Source organism: Trachemys scripta, chromosome 7, assembly GCF_013100865.1.
Source record: "Trachemys scripta elegans isolate TJP31775 chromosome 7, CAS_Tse_1.0, whole genome shotgun sequence".
In the NCBI taxonomy this organism is placed as follows: domain Eukaryota; kingdom Metazoa; phylum Chordata; order Testudines; family Emydidae; genus Trachemys; species Trachemys scripta.
In genome coordinates, this window is record NC_048304.1 from 1,052,745 (window position 1) to 1,070,801 (window position 18,057).

The 18,057-nt window shown below is 63.4% G+C and overlaps 1 protein-coding gene across 1 annotated transcript in view; it reads right to left on the reverse strand.

The window, feature by feature from the left end:
- Positions 1-3,872: 3,872 nt before the first annotated feature.
- Positions 3,873-18,057, reverse strand: part of KLHDC8B (kelch domain containing 8B) — a 14,683-nt gene continuing 498 nt past the window's right edge. The window contains exons 2-6 of the mRNA XM_034777337.1: positions 15,084-15,912; positions 9,854-10,018; positions 8,784-9,008; positions 7,569-7,670; positions 3,873-4,792 (exon numbers count right to left, since the gene is read on the reverse strand). Coding sequence (XP_034633228.1) covers positions 4,596-4,792; positions 7,569-7,670; positions 8,784-9,008; positions 9,854-10,018; positions 15,084-15,474 — 1,080 coding nt within the window. The 5' untranslated portion in view covers positions 15,475-15,912 and the 3' untranslated portion in view covers positions 3,873-4,595. The remainder of the gene's footprint in view (positions 4,793-7,568; positions 7,671-8,783; positions 9,009-9,853; positions 10,019-15,083; positions 15,913-18,057) is intronic.

Below are 18,057 nucleotides of genomic sequence, written 5' to 3' on the forward strand. Positions count from 1 at the left end.
CAAATGGCTAGAAACAAATTGCTAATATTGGCTCAGGTGCAGGAAGGTGAAATTCGTGCCCATGGGACAAACCTTCCTCTGCAAGCAGGAAAGCAGCTGGGCGAAGGCGGGAGTCTTTCCGTTCTCTCCGGGGACTGGAGGAGAGCAGATTGCAGAAGAGGAAGAGAGTGGGGTTTACTGCGCAGTGACAGAACTACAACTGGCCCCACAACCTGCAGGGGGCGCTCCCGCCTCCCCAGGCTCATCTCTTCCCTCTCGCGTGCCAGGGAGCAGCCCACGGCCCTAGGCCTGGGGGAGCACAGAATGGACCTGAGACGAAGGGGCCACTGTGCGGGGGAAAGTCAGCCAGAACAACCATTGCTGGAAGAAGCCCTTTGACAAATTGCCTTGCAGCAGAGGGAGAGATGCAGCCGTGCAGGGGAGAGGGCAGCTGCCCCACGGGGACCAGCCTGTGGGGGGGTGAGGCTGATGAAATCAGTGGCTCTGGGGTTCCCCTCACTCACCTGGGGATTTCCGCACCAGTTTCACATTAGCTTCATCAGAAACATGTTGTGACGTTACACCCCCTATTCTTTATGGAAATGAGGTTACGATATGGATATGGTATAACTACGATATACTTCATGCAAGACGGCTCCTGGGCGGGATCATTGGAAAGGTTCTGATTTACGGAACGGGTGTATCCAACGTGTGTAGCATTTCTGTATCTGAACCTGGGGCTATTGACCATGTCTCTGTATTTCAAATGGGCTGCGTTGAATGAGGCCGAACAATGTTAGTGGCTTATTGAATAGGGTTACCATACGTCCGGTTTTTCCCGGACATGTCCGGCTTTTCGGCAATCAAACCCCCATCCATCCGGGGGGAATTGCCAAAAAGCCGAACATGTCCGGGAAAATGCCGGCCGGGCACTTCCTCTCCCGCGGCTGCTCTGCTCCTCCCCAGACTCAGACTTCAGCTCTATTTAAGAGCCAGGCTGCCCAAGCGCTACCAGCTTCGGGCAGCCCCCGTGCCTCCGGACCCTGCGCCGCGGGAGCAAAGCAGCTGGAGCCGGGGAGGAGAAGTGCCCGGCCAGCGGCGCAGGGTCCGGAGGCATAGGGGCTGCCCGAAGTCCGATTTCTACCGGCTTCATGGTTTGTCGGGCAGCCTCCAGACCCTGCGCCCCCGGCTGGGCGCTTCCCCTTCCGGGCTCCAGCTGCGCTGGGAAAGCGCCGGCCGGGGGCGCAGGGTCTGGGGCCTGCCCGGCAAACCGTAAAGCCGGTAGCTCTCGGGCAGCCCTTTTCGCGTGGCTGGGAGGGAGAAGGGGGAGTTAGGGCTGGGACTTTGGGGAAGGGGCGGGGAAAGGGCGGAGTTGGGGCAGGGCCGGGGCTGGGGGTGGGAAAGGGGCGGGGCTAGGGCCAGTGGAGTGTCCTCTTTTTTTATTTTTTAAATATGGTAACCCTATTATTAAAGAAATGCACAAGCACAAGGATCACCCCAGGAACCGTGTGCAACAGACACCTCTCGGTGATAGCTCCAGACAATGGGAACTGTTTGACCAGGTCACAGCAAAAGAGCTTTCCAGCAAGTGGGGGGAAGGTATAAAAGAGGGACAATGACAACATGAGGGGGTCTCACTCTCCCGACAACACACCTGAAAACACCTGAGGAACAAAGACTGACCTGTGGGAAGTGATGGTCCCAGGCTAAGATCTTTAGCCTGGGTATGAAAAGCTGGGAAAGCCAAGGCAACCTGTGCCTTAAGACTCTGCCAGCCTGTTTATCACTCAGGGTGAGAATTTGCTAATTTGTATCTTACCTATCGAGTGTGTTAAGCTCAGGCTGCGGGTTTTGTTTCATCTGCTTTGTGCTGTTTGCTATCCCTGCCCCGGCCCTGAACCACTTAAATCTGCCTTTTATAGTGAATAACATTTGTTTTGTTTATTATTCAACCCAGTTTCTGTCATTTCTAAACGGGGGGGGGGGCGCGCGGGGGCAAGAAGTGTGCACACCTCTCCCCACCCTGAGGGAGGGGGCGAATTTCATAGTATCTCTTTGGGTCTGCACTCCAAGGGAGGGGGACAGCTGAGAGCTGGAGCAAGTCCCTTAAGATGCGTCTGCCCAGAGCTGATCTGTGGCTGGGGGTGGCCCTGCCTGTGTGTGGGTTAGAGGAGGTTCTCAAGGCCTGGCTCAGCCAGACAGGTTAAGGGGGCCCAGACTGCCAGAACAGGTCACCTCAGTGGTATCTCAGCACATCAGGTGGCATCCCAAGGGGTCCCACCCATCACACATGTCACCAGCAGCTTTGCAGGAAGAAGTAGCCCCCCAGGAGTCAGGTGGCTGCCCGCTAGCCTGTGCGGATTATCCTCAAGAACAAAGGCCCTGCCCCACCCTCCAAACACCCTGGGGCCGGGGCAGCTCTTGGTATGAAAACCTCTGTGCTGCAGCCACCAGCTTGCTGGGCAGCATGGCCAGGAGCAGGGTGTTGGCATGGTGCCCCAGCTCCCGTGGCTGAGAGGGGTGCCACTCCTTTCCGGGGGCGGGACCGATGTCCCAGGGGGGGAGGCTTCACAGCGGGCATGCTCAGATGATGCATGGATTTCAAATGTTTGCTCCTGGGGTAACGCCCACAAGGCAGCACCCAGCACAGCTTGGAGGGACTATTCAAAGTGGCTCATCAAGAAACACTTGGCTGACACCGGACCTTGGGAGACAGACGCCCATCTGCACTGAGGGGACTGTCCTGTAAATATGCTGTCTGGAGTGTGGGTAATGGCTTCCTGCAGTGATTGAGCAAAATTGGGCATAAACATGTGACGTGCCCATGTGACTCCAAACACCATCTTGTTGCTGTAATTTTCCACAATAAGAACAATGGGATGCCCTCCACATGGCAAAAGCTATAAAATGCCCTGGAAACCCCTCCACTTTGTCTTCAGTCCTGCCTCTTACCTCTGGAGGAACTGTGCTACAAACTGAAGCTCTGAACAAAGGACTGAATGACCCATCCCAGCTGGGGATGTTCCAGAGACTTGATTTGAACCTGCAGTTTATTTCATCATTGCTACAAGCCTGAACCAAGAACTTTGCCATTACTGTATGGAATTGATTCCATTTAACCAATTCTAACTCTCACCTTTCTTTCTTTTCATGAATAAACCTTTAGATTGTAGATACTAAAGGATTGGCCCCAGTGTGATTTTTGGGTAAGATCTAAGTTATATATTGACCTGAGTGTGTGGCTGGTCCTTTGGGACCAAGAGAAGCTTTTATTTGATGAGACTGGTTGTAAAGAACCACTCACCTTTAAATCCAGTGTTTTCAGTGGTAATACAAGGACTGGGATGCCTAAGGAAACTGCTTTTATAACTTCTTGTTAGCCAGTGTGGTGAAACAAATGTTGACATTTGTGGCTGGTTTGGTATATCCTATGGGGGATTAGGCACCACTCTTGGGGTGTATCTGTCCTATTTCTCAGCAGTTCATCCTGAGTTTGGCATCCTCAGTTGTGACCCACTGAGGTACGGGTCCAGGTGACATTTGGGGTTTGTTGTAATTCACCATCAGGAATGTGCCAGCTGAGACTCACAGCACCCGTAAGGGCTGAGTGACACGGACGTGCTTGGTACTGCTTAGGCCAGATGGCGTTTCTGAACCGCCCCTGTTCCTTGCCAGGGAATCTCAGGGCCTGGTCCCCTCTCAGTAATGGTCTCACACCTCCCCGGAGCAGTAGAGTTCGCCCCCTTCACTCTCACTGAGGGTTTGAAGCTGACTGGCTTCCGGGGGGGGTCTCCCATTTACCATCCCTTGTGCCCCCCACTTTGCCCTGCAAACTCTGGCATGGTCAGATCAAGCAGCAGGAGAGACCTTGACAGACGCGGCTTCACCAAGAGTCAAATTCCACTTGGTTCATTTATTTGAGGTGCTACAGCACCTCCTAGGCACTGAGCTACAGGGCACCGTATGTGCGACATGGGACACAGACCAGGGCTACAACAATACAGCATTCACTAGCGGCCCACGCCTCACTGCCACATGGCCTCTCCTCTGGCCTCCCGCCAGTCACTGGTGCCCCTCACTGCGCAGCATAAGACACATCTGCACAAAGACACCACAGACATCCACACTGGACAACAGGCAGCTCAAACCAGCTCCCCGTCCCTAGAGCCTGTGAGGGACAGATGGACGGACACTGGAGCTCCATGAAAGGAGGTGGCTGCACTGCGGGTTCTCCCACCCCCGAAGTGCAGCGCTGGCGACAGGACCTGACGCCCGAGAGCCAGCTTTGGGCTCCAGGATCACCAAGTCCCTTCAGCTACTCTGGGGAGCCGCACTGCACCCTGGCATTGAAGCTCCTTCCAGACTCCTCTGCGGCTTGCCCTGTCCTGCTTCTCTCCCGTCCCCCAAGACCAGACCGACCGCTCCCATCTCTGAGCTACGCTAGAAAACTAATTTCAGCTTCTGAAAGCCTAACGAGCAAAAGACGACGTCACTGGTTCAGTAACTACGAGCTACACACCAGCTCCAAAGAGTTTGCTCTCCGCACCCACGCGCCCCCGTCGCCATTTCAGGCACTTTGCCCTCTGTTGGTGGGATCCTTCTGCCGGGGGCTCCCTTCAGGCCCCTTCCCGCAGGCACAGAGCCTCGACCGCGCCGCTGGGGCCCTGCGCCACCCCTCCGATCACAAACAGCAGGCTCGGGGCCTGGTAGCTGGAGCAGGAGCAACGACCGGTGGGCATGGAGGGCAGCAGCTCCCACTTCTTCCTTGGTATGCTAAATCCTTCCACCGAGCCCAGGGGAAACGACTGGTTCCCTGCAAGAGAGGAGACATTAAACCATCAATGGGCAGCAAGAGAGGAGGAGAGAGACCTGGGTGTGGGTCAGTCAGTGGGACAGAGCTGTGAAAAAGGCAAAGGCAAGCCTCGGCTGTGGAGACAGGAAAGTCTGAGTGCTGCTGGGACGCTGGGTGCAGCTCTGGGCACCCACGTTCAGGACAGAGGAATTTAAACTGGGTCTGGTGCAGAAGAATGGGGAGCGTCTAGTGAGAGGAGACTGGGAGAGCTCCGCTTGTTGGCCCAGCAGAGAGAAGGCCGAGAGGGGAGCTGAGTGCCAGAGACCCACCAGGGAGGACGAAGAGTTATTTAAGCTCAAGGACAAAGTTGGCCCAAGAACCAAGGGGACAAGCTGGCCAAGAACACGTCAGGGTGGACACTGGAAGTCTGTATCCATCCGAGGGGGCGGCTCTGGGACAGCCACCCAGTAGGAGCCGTGGGGCAAACAAACAACGTAACTAGTTTTAAGAGATAACTGGACACATTTGCGTGAGATTGTCTGACAGGGCGGCCTGGGGTGCGAGGGCAGGGATCAGAGCCCTGCGGGTCCCTACCAGTTCATGCTGCATGTTCTTAAAATCGAATGCCACAGCTGGTCCCTGCCCGCGCCATCCCTTCAGCCAACGCCACAGGCCGAGGGAACGCGCTGTACCACGGGCCCTGCCCTCCCCATCCCCTCAGCCAACGCCACAGGCCGAGGGAACGCGCTGTACCACGGGCCCTGCCCTCCCCATCCCTCAGCCAACGCCACAGGGCCGAGGGAACGCACTGTACCATGGACCCCCCACGCCATCCCCTCAGCCAACGCCACAGGCCGAGGGAACGCGCTGTACCATGGGGCCCCGTGTCATCCCCTCCATGAACACCTTAGGACTCGGAGGATGCGCGCTATCACAGGGCCTTGCCCCCAACTTCCCGGCCACCAGCATTGTGGGACTGAGATGGCGGGAGGACGGAGGTCTGTCAGGGAGTGCCGCAGATGAGCACAGGGGGCAGAGTTAAGGTTGTGTATTTCCTGAGGTGAATTCTGCCCCGATGCTGCATTCCTGCTATTGCTTTGCACAGCTGTGCGAGGGGTGCGACATCCTGCGCAGCACAATTCCCCTTCGCTCTCTCTTTGCAGGTTGCTGAGCTGTGAACATATGGGGAGATGAACAGCCTTGGCGAGTTGCCTGTCAATCTGTCACCCGTCTCCCATCCCGCAGCACTGTGCAGGTAACTGACTTGGCACAAAAGAGCCAGGAATGGAACCCAATTGATTTTTCTGTCCATTTGCAGAGCTCATTGTTCCCAGTGAATAGGAACGGCTCCGGCTGTGCCGCACAGCGCAGAGCGGGAGACAGGCACCGCAGGACGCCGCAGGGCACCTGGGCTGCCCACACAGAGCTGCTCTGCCCTGTGTCTGCTGCAGCACGGTGCAGAAATTCAGCTGTCTGCTTTCCCCAAGTTAGCAGACCCTTGCTAGGAGAGCCAGGGAGCACCCTCTGCCCCACAGCCAGCGCGCTCCTGCCCTGCTCCAGTTCTCCGAGCCGAGAGGGGCAGGGGCAGGGACCAGCTAGGTGCTCCTCCAGACGCCGGCCTGCGGAGAGGAGCTGAACAGTGCCCCATCCAGCCACCCGGCTGCATTCCCCCGCTACACCACGGCACTCCCTGCTGGAGAGGGGGACAGAGCCCGCTGCAGGCAGCACCTTCGCACTAGCAGCAGCCCCCATGGCTCCAGCCAGCAGCAGCCCGTGATTGCACTTTGCTGGGAAGGCAGAGCCCGTGTTCCTCAGCCAGCACCCACCGCTCAGCTCCCGGCTGCCCGTTTTCATTCGGTCCCTCCTCTCCCAAAGAGCAACGCACCAGCTCCTTGGCGCTCTGGGGGCCCCTGGTGTGAAGGGGGAGCTGCCGAGTGCTCACCGCCCAGGTAAAAGCCCCCCCAGTGAGCCGGAGCTCAGCATCCCCATCTGACGGTGCCGTGGCGCCAAGGCACCATCCCCACCAGCCCCGCCCAGCCGTGGGGGACACGCTGGCGTACTTCTGCGCTGGCCTTGCATCCCACATGGGGCGCTGCTGCCTGCAGGGCTCCCCCCCCGTCTCCATCCCTGTCTAACCTTCCCCAGGCCTGGCCCGCCCCTGGAAGTGTGGCGCTCCCTTAGTCCTACAGCAGCTTCGGATCCAGCAGGCATCTGCCTTCCTGGCAGGTCACCACGGCTGGGCACAGAAGTGAGGGGAACACCTAGATGGATGCCACACCAGGAGCGGGTGCCAGCTAGTGAGACCGAATAAGGCACCAACATTTATACAGAAGCAAAAGTCAGGCCCCGTCCCTGCTCTTCCTCACCCTCCTCAGGAGGGGAGCTGGGCCATCTCCGGTCTGACTGCATGAGGAGGGGCCCCTGAGGACAGCACGATGACAAGATGATCCCAGTGCCCCCAATAGAGACTGATGGAGCAGGGGCTGGGTGGGAACAAGGCCTGGAGCCAGAGGAGACGCTGGGACCCAGGATTCAGGGAGCTCTCAGACCCCCAGCGAAACCCCTCGAACTCGGCACCCTAGCGTGAAGGGGAAGGGCTGGCCGCAGGCACCGCAGCAGCGAGCTCAGGTCCACTAACACAGAGCAGTGTGTGCTGGACGGCACGGGCCCTGACGTGGGCCTGGGAGGGGCAGGTCTGTCTGCACAGCTCCCTCCCCAAGAGGCTGCTGCTTGGCTCCACCCTCCAGCGAGTCCCGAGCACAAGCATGACCCCCCCCCGGTCTTCCCCCCACGTTACCGAGGCCTCCGGCCGCCACCACTCGCCCGCCGAGGCAGCCAGCCACGAAGTCGGCTCTCTTCTCCCGCATGCGCACGGCGCGGCCCTGCTTGCTCCAGGCCCCTGCGGGGAAGAGGCAGCGTCAGGCTCGTGCTGCTGCAGCGGGTAGAAGAGTCTCGCCGGGGGCTGGGCCCTGGGCAGCTTCCCCCGCGCACCTCCCTGCTGGGTCTGAACGCAGGGACGGAGCCGGGCCAGGCAGCCTCCGGAGACTCGCCTGGGGTACTTCTGCGCACAGGAATGGGATCCCCGGCCCCTTCCCCGGGGGATGAGACAGCTGGGGCAGGACTCCCGCCCCCGTCCCCCCGCTGCTGCCGTACTTGTGCGGCTGCTTCACTCACGCCCTGGCACCTCCCAGCACCCAGGAAACAGGCCTGCCCTGGGCACAGTGCCAGGGGGTCGGCTGCGGGCCCTCGCTCTGCCGTATCAGCAGCCTCCAGCTGCCGTCGGCATTGTTCCCCCCACCACGGACTGCACGTGCTCGTGGTGGTGTGACCAGCACCGTGCCCGGAGGTCCTGCTACACGCAGGCCTGTCTGTCTAGCCCTGCCTGGGGTACGGGCCCCTGGGCCTCTCTGCCGGGTCCCCACTGGCTGCTCCTGCCAGCCGGCTGGCGCTGCGGGCGGGGTTCTCACCAGCCCCCACGGCAGGCTCCCAGGGGAGCTCCGGCAGAGTGTCCCTTGGGGGCTCCATGGGGGGACACTTCCTGTCCAAGAGGGGGGCTGAGAGCGCGTCTGGGAGCCTGGGCAGGTGGGTAAAGGCCAGGACTTGCCTCACTCCCAGTAAAGCCTTTCATCCTGCCCCAGGTGGCTCCAGGCCCTGCTGCCAGGCCGTCCCTGGGCTCGGGCGTCCTGTGGCCATGGAACGGCCTCTGGCTGGTGCAAGGTCCCCAAGAGCAGGGGAGTGAGCAGCCAGGCCGAGAGACTGACAGGCGCCTAGCCGGGCACGGCGGGGGATTTACACCACCGTTACTCCCTCCCGGCCCCAAGCCAGCGGCTCGGCAGTTGGGCCAGAGGCAGAGTCACCGGGAACGGGACTTACAGAACAGGAGCGTGAACAAGGAAGCTAAGCATGGGGCTGGATCAGAGGGTCCCTCCCACTATCTGTGTGCGCTGCCGGGGGCCCCTTCTCTGCACCGCAGCTGGCTGGGTCCAGGCACGCGATCCTCACGCCAGCTCACCCTGCTCCGGGTCGAACATCTCCACCGTGTTGACAAAGTGGGGCCGGGAGTAGAAGTTGTGGGGTCCCGGTTGCTGCAGGCCCCCGAGGCTGAAGAAGCAGCCATCAGCCATGGCGCAGCCGGCAAAGGCCCGCCGGCTGGGGACGCTGGGATAGCGCGTCCAGCTCCTCGTCTCCAGGTCGAAGGCCTCGAAGGCTGTGACGGGCAGTTTGCCCTGCCTCCCCCCTGCGGAGGGAGGAGATGCTGAGAGGGGCCTGGGCCGCCGGGGCCTTCACCCCACCCCCACATCGCCCCGTCCCCACGCTTCCTAGTCCAAGGGATGGGGGTCACCATGCAGAGCATGGGCTATGGATTGTACCGGGGAGATGGGGGGGAGACCGGGGCAGGTCTGCGGGACGTCCTGGGCACCCAGAGCCGGAATCTGTGCCGAGATTCTCCAGGCTCGTTTGCATGCTTATTAAAGGGTATTAGTGTTTCTGCAACAGAGCAGCCAGAGCCAAGCTGGCTTCTGGGGCCCGGGGCCTGTGAACGAAGAGACGCCCCACGGGCAGGGCCCAGCGAACCCTGGGAGGGGGAGGAGAGATTTTGCCCCAATCAACAGTTCGGAGTCTGGAGCTGCTTCAGTCTCAGTCTGGGCACTGGGGTGGGGCAGGGCACCGGCTCTGGGGGGCTCCGAGCAGGGGGCACTGTGGGGCAGAGCAGGGCGCTGGCTGGGGGGGCAGGGCAGGGTGCTAGCTGTGGGGGGAGCTCCCAGCAGGGGGTGCTGTGGGGGCGGGGCAGAGCACAAGCGGGGGGGGGGGGGGCTCCCAGCAGGGGCTACTGTGAGACAGGGCACAGGCTGTGGGGAGCTCCCAGCAGGGGGTGCTGTGGGGCGGGGCAGGGTGCTGGCTGTGGGGGAAGCTCCCAGCAGGGGCTGTTGGGGGGGCAGGGCACAGGCTGTGGGGAGCTCCGAGCAGGGGGCGCTGGGGGGGCAGGGCACAAGCTGAGGGGGGCTCCCCAGGGGAAATGCATCCCAGCACCATGCACTCTCCATCTCACCCACTGTGCCCATGCCAGATGGTGCCACTTACCCAGGAGGAAGATCTTGTTGCCCTGCAGGAAGGCAGATGCCCCATAGCAGGGGGTGGGCATGGAGGGCAGAAGCTGCCAGTGGGCGCTCGCTGGCTCATAGACCCGCACTAGCGCCTGAGGAGAGGTGTCTGCGCCCATCCCCCCGAGAGCATAGACCAAACCGTCTGCAAGAGAGGAGGGGACATGAGGGGGGAGCCGACCCGGAGCAGGGAGGGCGGAAAGCAGGGACAGGGTAGGGGTGAGAGCGGGGGAGCCCGCAGGGGATGGGGGACAGCACAGGGCGGGGTCAGTAGGGGGGAAGGTACAGGGGGACAGGGTCGGTGCCGGGGGGGAAGGGGTCGGTAGGGGGACGGTGCAGGGGGNAAGGGGTCATTGGGGGGTGCAGGGGGGCAGGGTCGGTGCCGCGGGGGGAAGGGGTCGGTAGGGGGAAGGCGCAGGGGGACAGGGTCGGTGCTGGGGGGAAGGGGTCGATAGGGGGACAGCGCAGGGGGACAGGGTCGGTGCCGGGGGGGAAGGGGGAGCTGGCGCAGGGGGCGGGGCTGACACAGGGGGGAGCCAGCCTGAGGGATGGGAGCTGCAGTCCCCCTGAATTCTCCTCACCCCATGTCCCGGACCCTGGCTCTGGCCTCTCCCAGAGCACAGATGGGGTGAGTGCCCCAGGTCTCCCGCCACTCCTCCCGTGCCAGCCTCCTGCTGGAGCCGCTGCCAGCCGCGGGGATGGCACACCGCACGCTGAGGGCTGGGCCCTGACACCTGCTGCCCGGTTGTTTCCCACCTGGCGCCACCCCCCCTCCCCCGGACACACTGAAAATAGCCCAGACCACGGGGCCTTCGCGGCTAATTATACTCCCTGGCGCCGTCTCCCTGGAGACGCCATGGCAACCCAGCCATGCTGCCCCAAGGCTGCTTCCCCAGCCCTGCTGCTGGCTGTCATGCGGGGGGCTGAAGCCCGCAGCTGGCACAGCTGGCAGGGCCGGGGAGCAGGAGCTGCAGGCCTGTCCCAGAGGCCCCAGGTCAACAGCCTGTCCTCACCCCCACGGTCCCTGGGGTGCCCGGGCAAGCAGCTCAGGACTCAGGTGGGGAGAAGCCCCCCCCTCCCCCCCAGGAGGGGCTCTGCCTATGTTTGGAGGGTGCCCCATTGCTGCAGACCCTCACGCCCACCCCAGCCAGGTGAAGGGCCGTGCCCCAGGTCACATCGAGGGGCTGCCCGTCTGCACGCTGCCCTGGCAGCAGAGCCCGGAGGAAAATGCCGGGCAGCTCTCACCAGCTCAGAGTGGAAACACTCAGCAGCCTGGCCTCTGGGGTCACCTCAACCCCCAGCACCCGACTGTGGTGCCCCACAGGGAAACCCAGCCAGCTCTGCTGCCGTGGAGCAGCCCCGACTGATGGGGACACCCAAGACCTGGGTCCTGCTCCGAGCTCTGCCCCACCCCACTGTTGGGCACCCCTTCCCCGCCACGTGCCTCAGTTTCCCAGCTGTCCAATGGGGACAGTGATCTGGGCCCCCCCCGTACCGTGCTGCAAGATCGATGGGTGAAAAGCGCTATAGAAGCGCTGAGGTGAGTGAGACAAAAATCTATTATGGGACCAACTTCTCCATAAGCGCTAGGTGTTCTCAGCGGCTCCAGCACCGCCTCTCACTGCTCGGGACAGGAAGTAAAGAATCCTGCGTCCAGCTGAAGCAGTACAGGGAATTCTGGGAGGCAGGATGAAATCATCCCAGGTCTCAGGGGTTACTGCCCTGACACCTACAGGCTGCGGGCACGGTGATGAGAAATGGGCACTACCTCAATTCTAAAACAGCGAGCATCCTTGTGGCACCTTAGAGACTAATACATTTATTTGGGCAGAAGCTTCCATGGTCACTCCATGCATCCGATGAAGTGGGCTGTAGCCCACAAAAGCATATGCCCAAATAAACCTGTTAGTCTCTAAGGTGCCACAAGGACTCCTCGTTGTTTTGGCGCATACAGACTAACACGGCTACTACTCTGAAACCTGCCTCAATTCTGTATCTCACCAGAAAGCTTCACACCTCACCCAAAAACATCAACTCTACCAGCACAGCGCTCTAGCACCATGCTGGGCCCAGCCCTGCCTGCCAGGGGAGGGCACCCCCTGCTGAGCCCCACAGCACCCCCTAGCGCCCCACTGGAGCCAGCCCCACCTGCCAGGGGAAAGCGCCCCCTGCTGAGCTCCACAGCACCCCCTAGCGCCTCACTGGGGCCAGCCCCGCCTGCCAGGGGAGAGCGCCCCCTGCTGAGCCCCACAGCACCCCCTAGCGCCTCACTGGGGCCAGCCCCGCCTGCCAGGGGAGAGCGCCCCCTGCTGAGCCCCACAGCACCCCTTTGTGCCCCACTGGGGCCAGCCCCGCCTGCCGGGGAGAGCGCTCCCTGCTGAGCCCCACAGCACCCCCTAGCGCCCCATGGACCAGCCCTGCCTGCCAGGGGAGAGCGCCCCCTGCTGAGCCCTGTTCCCCCCGGCACGGTGCCCCCCAGCTCTGCCTGCCAGGGGAGAGCGCCCTCTGCTGAGCCCCACAGCACCCCCAAGTGCCCCACTGGGGCCAGCCCCACCTGCCAGGGGAGAGCGCCCCCTACTGAGCCCCACAGCACCCCCTAGTGCCCCACTGGGGCCAGCCCCGCCTGCCAGGGGAGGGCGCCCCATCAGTTTGCCAACATGGCTTTCTCAGTTTGTCACGGACAGGAGCCAGCCCCACCTGGGCTGTGCGCGGCAGCTGGTGCCGGACGGGGATCGCCTGCTGCAATCCCCGCGGGGGGGGGGGGGGGGGGTTTCACCCCAGCGCTAATGCGGCCACCCCCCCCCCGGAAACCCCCCCCCCCCCCCCCCCCGTCTGCTGGGGGTGAGTCCGACCCCCAGCACGGAGTCCGGCTTGGCTCGTGTCAGCGTTGTACTGACCACACAGAGCTCTGGGCAGCAGCTGCATGAGGCTGGGGGTCCAGGAGGAGATGGGGCTGCACTGAAAGCCCAAGACCCCCGGCACTCACTGCACTTGTGACCTGACCCCCCCCCCCCATGAGTCAGCAGCTTTAACGCACCTGCACCCGTGGGACAAAGTGGGGGGGTTTCTTGGTTTTCCAATGGTTTGCATGCAGAGGGAGTGGGACTCAGTGGGTGTTAATGGTTTAACGAGGTGAGGAGAGAGGGAGTTTGTTGGGACACAGGACTGGAGAGGGAACATGGGACCCCAGCCAATGGCCTGGAGGAGGGACACCCCAGCGACTGGTGACCTTACGACCCGGAGACCCAGCTCAGGAGTCGCAGCAGGTTCTGGCCAGTGGGAGGACAATGGGCTGTGGGGAGAGGACCCCGGTGACCTGACCAGCTGGTTCCAGCCCAAGGGGGACTGAGGACAGAAGAGGGGAGAGGAGGCCCAGGCGACCCTGTTTCCCTGGAGAGAAGACAGTGGACAGAGGCAGGACCTGGGGCCGGGGATATCAGATGGCCAGCTGGGAAGCAGGGGGGCTCGGGCTGGAGAGAGGAAGCAGGCGGGGGAAGCAAGGAATTAGACAGGGAATGTGCTGTGCTGAGGGAGGCCAGCCCTGAGGCCCGGAGAGTTTCCTGTGCTGTGTTCAATGCTCAATAAACCCTCCTGTGTTACGCTGGCTGAGAGTCACTCCGGTCTAGGGAACGGGGGCATTGTCCCCTTCGAGGGGTGGAGGCCTCAGGGATCCAGAGTGAGGGGACTCCCTGAGGGCCCACGGCAGAGACAGACGTGCTAAGGCTCAGAGAGGTGCGGCTCCAGGAGGTGGAGGGGCCTGACCCCGAGAGAGAGTGGACCCCCGAGAAGAGCGGTCGCACTGAAAGGGGCACCCCCCCACGGACCGCACGGGACCGTGAGTGGGCACGATCTGTGAGTCCGTGACACCCAGCTAACCCCATTCTGCCTGCTCCGCGCAACCACAATCCCTGCCGGCGAGAGCACCAGCTGCACCCCCGCGAGATGAGCCCTGCGGGCTGGCACAGGGAGAGAGGATGGGGGGGCGTCTGCAGCATGCGCTCTCCCTCTCTTTGGCCCTGCCAAGGCCACTCCTGGCATGTCCTGTCCAGGGCCTGCAGCAATGGGGCTCCGGGAGAAGCCCAGCCAGAGGGAACCCGCCTGGTGCCAAAGGGTGCGGCCCTAGGCCTGGCCTCACACTGGATCTCAGGGACCAGCTCGGACAGGCAGCAGGCTCGGGCAGAGTCCTGCTGAACGCACTGTGGGGTGCCTCCGAGGGCGGGGAATGGGCCAGGGCGCCCTAGGGGTGCTGCTCCCACCCTTACCCCGAGGTCCTAGGAAAGCCCAGGATTTGGGCCTGGGCCCTTTGGCAGCATTTACTGGACTACGGGCTCGGCCGCTCAGCTCACACGGTGTCCTTGGAGTGGCTCTGGCACCCCAGTGCTTGCTGCCCAGCCGCCAGGGGCACAAGGCAGAGGGGGCTGCAGCGGGCGGAGGGCCCTGCCTGCGGGAAGGGAGCCACGCAGCAGCAGCTGCCCTGACATGCCCACAGCACCCCGGGGGCCCCGGCAGAGGCCAAGCACCCGGCACGCAGGGTCAGGTAGCACCACTGGCACCAGAACGGCCTGACGCCGGCTCCCTTCCCTGGACACATCTGTGCCTCTGGGCAGGCGGCGCGCCCGGTGCTTCCTGGGGGAGGGGCACAGGAGGCTAAGCTGGCCACTGGGCCGGGGTGGGCACGGACACTGCCCCATCCCAGGGCTCTAGCAGCAGGCTGGGGCCTCCCTGGCCACCCATCCTTTGGGGACAGGCTCCCCAGTATGCCCCGCACAGCACAGCCCCCTCTGCCCAGCCCTGGGGCTGCTCGCCAGCCCCTGCTAGGTCTGTGTGGCAGGCGGGCGCAGGGCTGGGCAGCGGGTACGGACACCCCTGCTTCCAGGGACCCAGCTCGGCTCTGGGACTCTCTGCTGTGGCCCGGACACATTCTGACCTGCCCTCCACGGTTCAGAGCTGCAGCTCCGCCTGCCCCCTCCATCGCCCCCGCCACAGCCCCCTGCCCCTTCGGGCCTGCAGCCGGGGATGGGAAGGAGGCCGAAGCGGTGGGAGGGGAGAGCAGAGAAATGCCCAAGGCTCCGGGGGGAAAGGTGGGGGCTGGGTGCCCAGGAGCGGCGAATGCTCAGTTAAGGGGCATTTTCATTCAATTAGGCAGTGACATGTTTTTTTTTAATTGCCTGTTAATGATCAAGAGAAACACACCCCTCTGCCCAGCTCACCTCTCTCGATGGCAGAGATGCCCATGGATGGCTGGGCCAGGGCCGCCACCTTCTCCCACTTGCCCTCATCTGTGTTGAAGACTTCGACGGAGGCCAGGGGGCTCTGTCTGGAATCCATGCCCCCCATCACCAGGACCTGCTTCCCCACTGCCACAGCAGCGGCCCCGGCCCGGGGCGTGGGGAGCGGAGGGAGCACCGTCCACTTCTGGGAACGCACATCCAGCATCTCCACGATGTCCAGGGGCAGCCCCGCCTGGCCGCAGCCCCCCACCACAAAGAGGTGCCCGTCCTGGTACGCAGGGCTGCAGTACACTCGGCAGGTGGGCATGGGTGGGAAAACCTCCCAGAAGAAAGACCTGGCAGTGGTGGCTGCCATAGCGGGAACCGGCATGGTACCTCAGTGGGGAGCCATCGCAGCGCCTGTCACCTCGGCTCCCCCGCCCAGCTGGGCATCCTCGGGGCAAACAGCTCCACCCACGGCCAGCAGCTGCAGCGCTGCTCCTGGGAGGGCAATTCCACCTCACACCCTATGGGAGGGGGCCCAGGCCTGCAGTGCCCGGCGGCCACTGGCTCTGGTGGGATGGATCCCCAGGGCGGAGAGAGGTCGATTCCTACTTGGAGCCGCTAGCATCGCCTTGCAGGAACAGACAGGACACACCCCAGACTCAGCCGCTCGCGGGTCAGTTCCGCTGGCCCAGCCAGGCAGGTGCAGCGGATCTGGAGCAGGGCTCTGCCGTGGCAGCCGGACACTCCCGGTGCGTGGTTTGTGCCTCTGGTCCGGCCCCTCTCAGACTGGAGTTTCCGCAGCTCCTGTTCCCTCCACCAGCTCCTGCCGGAAGGGGGAGAAAGACATGTGAGGGGGCCAGGCGCTGCAGGAGGAGCAGAAACGCATCTCGTAGAGCGGGAAGCAGAGAGGCGATCTCACAACACTGCACGAACAGCTCTCTGAGCGGCTGCCTGCCAGGCCCAGCCAGGGCCGGGAGTCCCAGCTGCCTCTGCCCCCTGTGGGCCCCCAGAGCCTGGAAGTCTGGGCAGGAGCAGGGTCAGAGGAAGCAAGTTGACCTAGGGAGAAAGCACTGGGTGGCAGAGCACAAGCCAGGCACTGGAGCAGAAGGACTCTGGGCGTCTCCAGAGGACCCTGACCCCAGCCCAGAGTGTGCCCTGGAATTGGGAGGAAACTGAGGCAGGGAATAGCATGTCAGGTTTACGTAGAGCTCTGCATTTCTCACGGGACTCAGGAAAGTCTGTGCAAAGTGTGTTCGATGCACAGCCCCCGAGGGCAGGGCCGGCTCTACTGTTTTTGCCGCTCCAAGCTGCGCGCTGAATTGCTGCCGTGGATGGCGGGGGCAGTCCGTGTGCCGTTAGGGCGGCATGCGCGTTTCCGCGGCGGCGGCAATTCGGCGGCAGCTTNGTTTTTGCCGCTCCAAGCAGCGCGCCGAATTGCCGCCGCGGATGGCGAGGGCCGGCCGTGTGCCGTTAGGGCGGCATGCGTGTTTTGGCGGCGGCGCCAATACGGGAGCAGCTTCTGTCTTCAGCCCGAAGACAGAAGCCGCCGAATTGCCGCCGCGGGCAGCTGAACATAGAAGCTGCGGCCGCCGCAGAAACATGCGTGCCGCCCTAACGGCACACGGACTGCCCCCGCCGTCCGCAGCGGCAATTCAGCGCGCTGCTTGGAGCAGATAAAACACCCGGACTGCCGCCCCTTGCAGATTGCCGCCCCAAGCACCTGCTTGGAACGCTGGGGCCTGGAGCCGGCCCTGCCCGAGGGGTTAGCCCCGCAGAGCCTGGGCAGGGACGGCGCGGTGTAAACTCTCGGCACAGGGCACTACATAGAGATCCGCCCCAGAGAGGGACCCAGGGACCCAAGACAGGAAGCGCCTGGGCTATGTTCAGACACTGGATGTTTCAAACACCTGGGGAGCCAGCAGCTGCCCCAAAGCTCCCCCTGGTCCAGCAACGGCAGCTTGAAACCTGTGCCAGGCTGGGGCGGGCGCCTGCTCCCACGTAACACAGCACCTCTCCCCCAGGAGCCGCGGGGCGCTGAGCACAAGGGCTGCCGGCACGCACCCTGCTAGCCAAGTCAGCGCAGAGCCCAGGCTCATTTCATCCCCCAGGCGACTGGGACGCAAACCCCACAGCCCAGGCCCTGGGGCCAGCCGGCCAGAGACACGGCCACAGCCGGGAGCCGCGCTGCTGGGGGCACCAGGTCACAGCCGGACAGCGGAGCCCACCCAGGTGCTTGGAAAACAACTTCAGCTGCACGACCCGGCTGCCCTGGGTGGAGCTGGCCCCTGCTTCTCCGGATACACAGCTGCTACGGCCAGGGATCTGCTGTGACCCCCTGCAGAGCAGGCCAGAGACACCCCCCAGGCCGAGCTAGCGCCAGAGACCCCCCAGCAGGCCCCGGCCCAGCTGACAGGTGTGAGATGGGCGGGGGGGGGGGAGGCAGCTGACCATGCACTGGGGGGGGGGGCCTCAGGCAACCTCTGAGCCAGTTACTCGGTGCCCCCCCTCCCAGACTGGGCTCCCCGCTGGGGGAGGAGGGGGGCTGCATCTTCTCATTTCCCACGTGCGCTGCCCTCTGCCGGGCTGGGCAGGGCGCTGGGGGGCAGGGGCGCCCCCCCCCCCCCCACGGGGCTGTCTGAACCGAAGCCCAGGCCCGCAGGGCCGCAGCTTCCCCAGCCCGCCCGGCCGTGGGGCCCCGGGAGCCGCTCGGAGCCAAGGACATTCCCCCGAAGTGCCCCGCAGATGGCGATCGCGGCTTTTTTGGTTCGGCTGCTTGGGGCGGGCAAAACCCTGGAGCGGCCCTGTGGCCGAGTCCCCGGTACCCGCGTCCGGCCCCCCCGACCCCGCTGCGGAGCGGTTCGCCCCCGGGCGGGGGCTCGGGCTCCCTCCCACTCACGGCACCGGCTAAGCGGCGGTCCCAGGCAGCGGGGCCGGACACAAACTTTCCCGGAGTCCGCGGGGGGGGGGA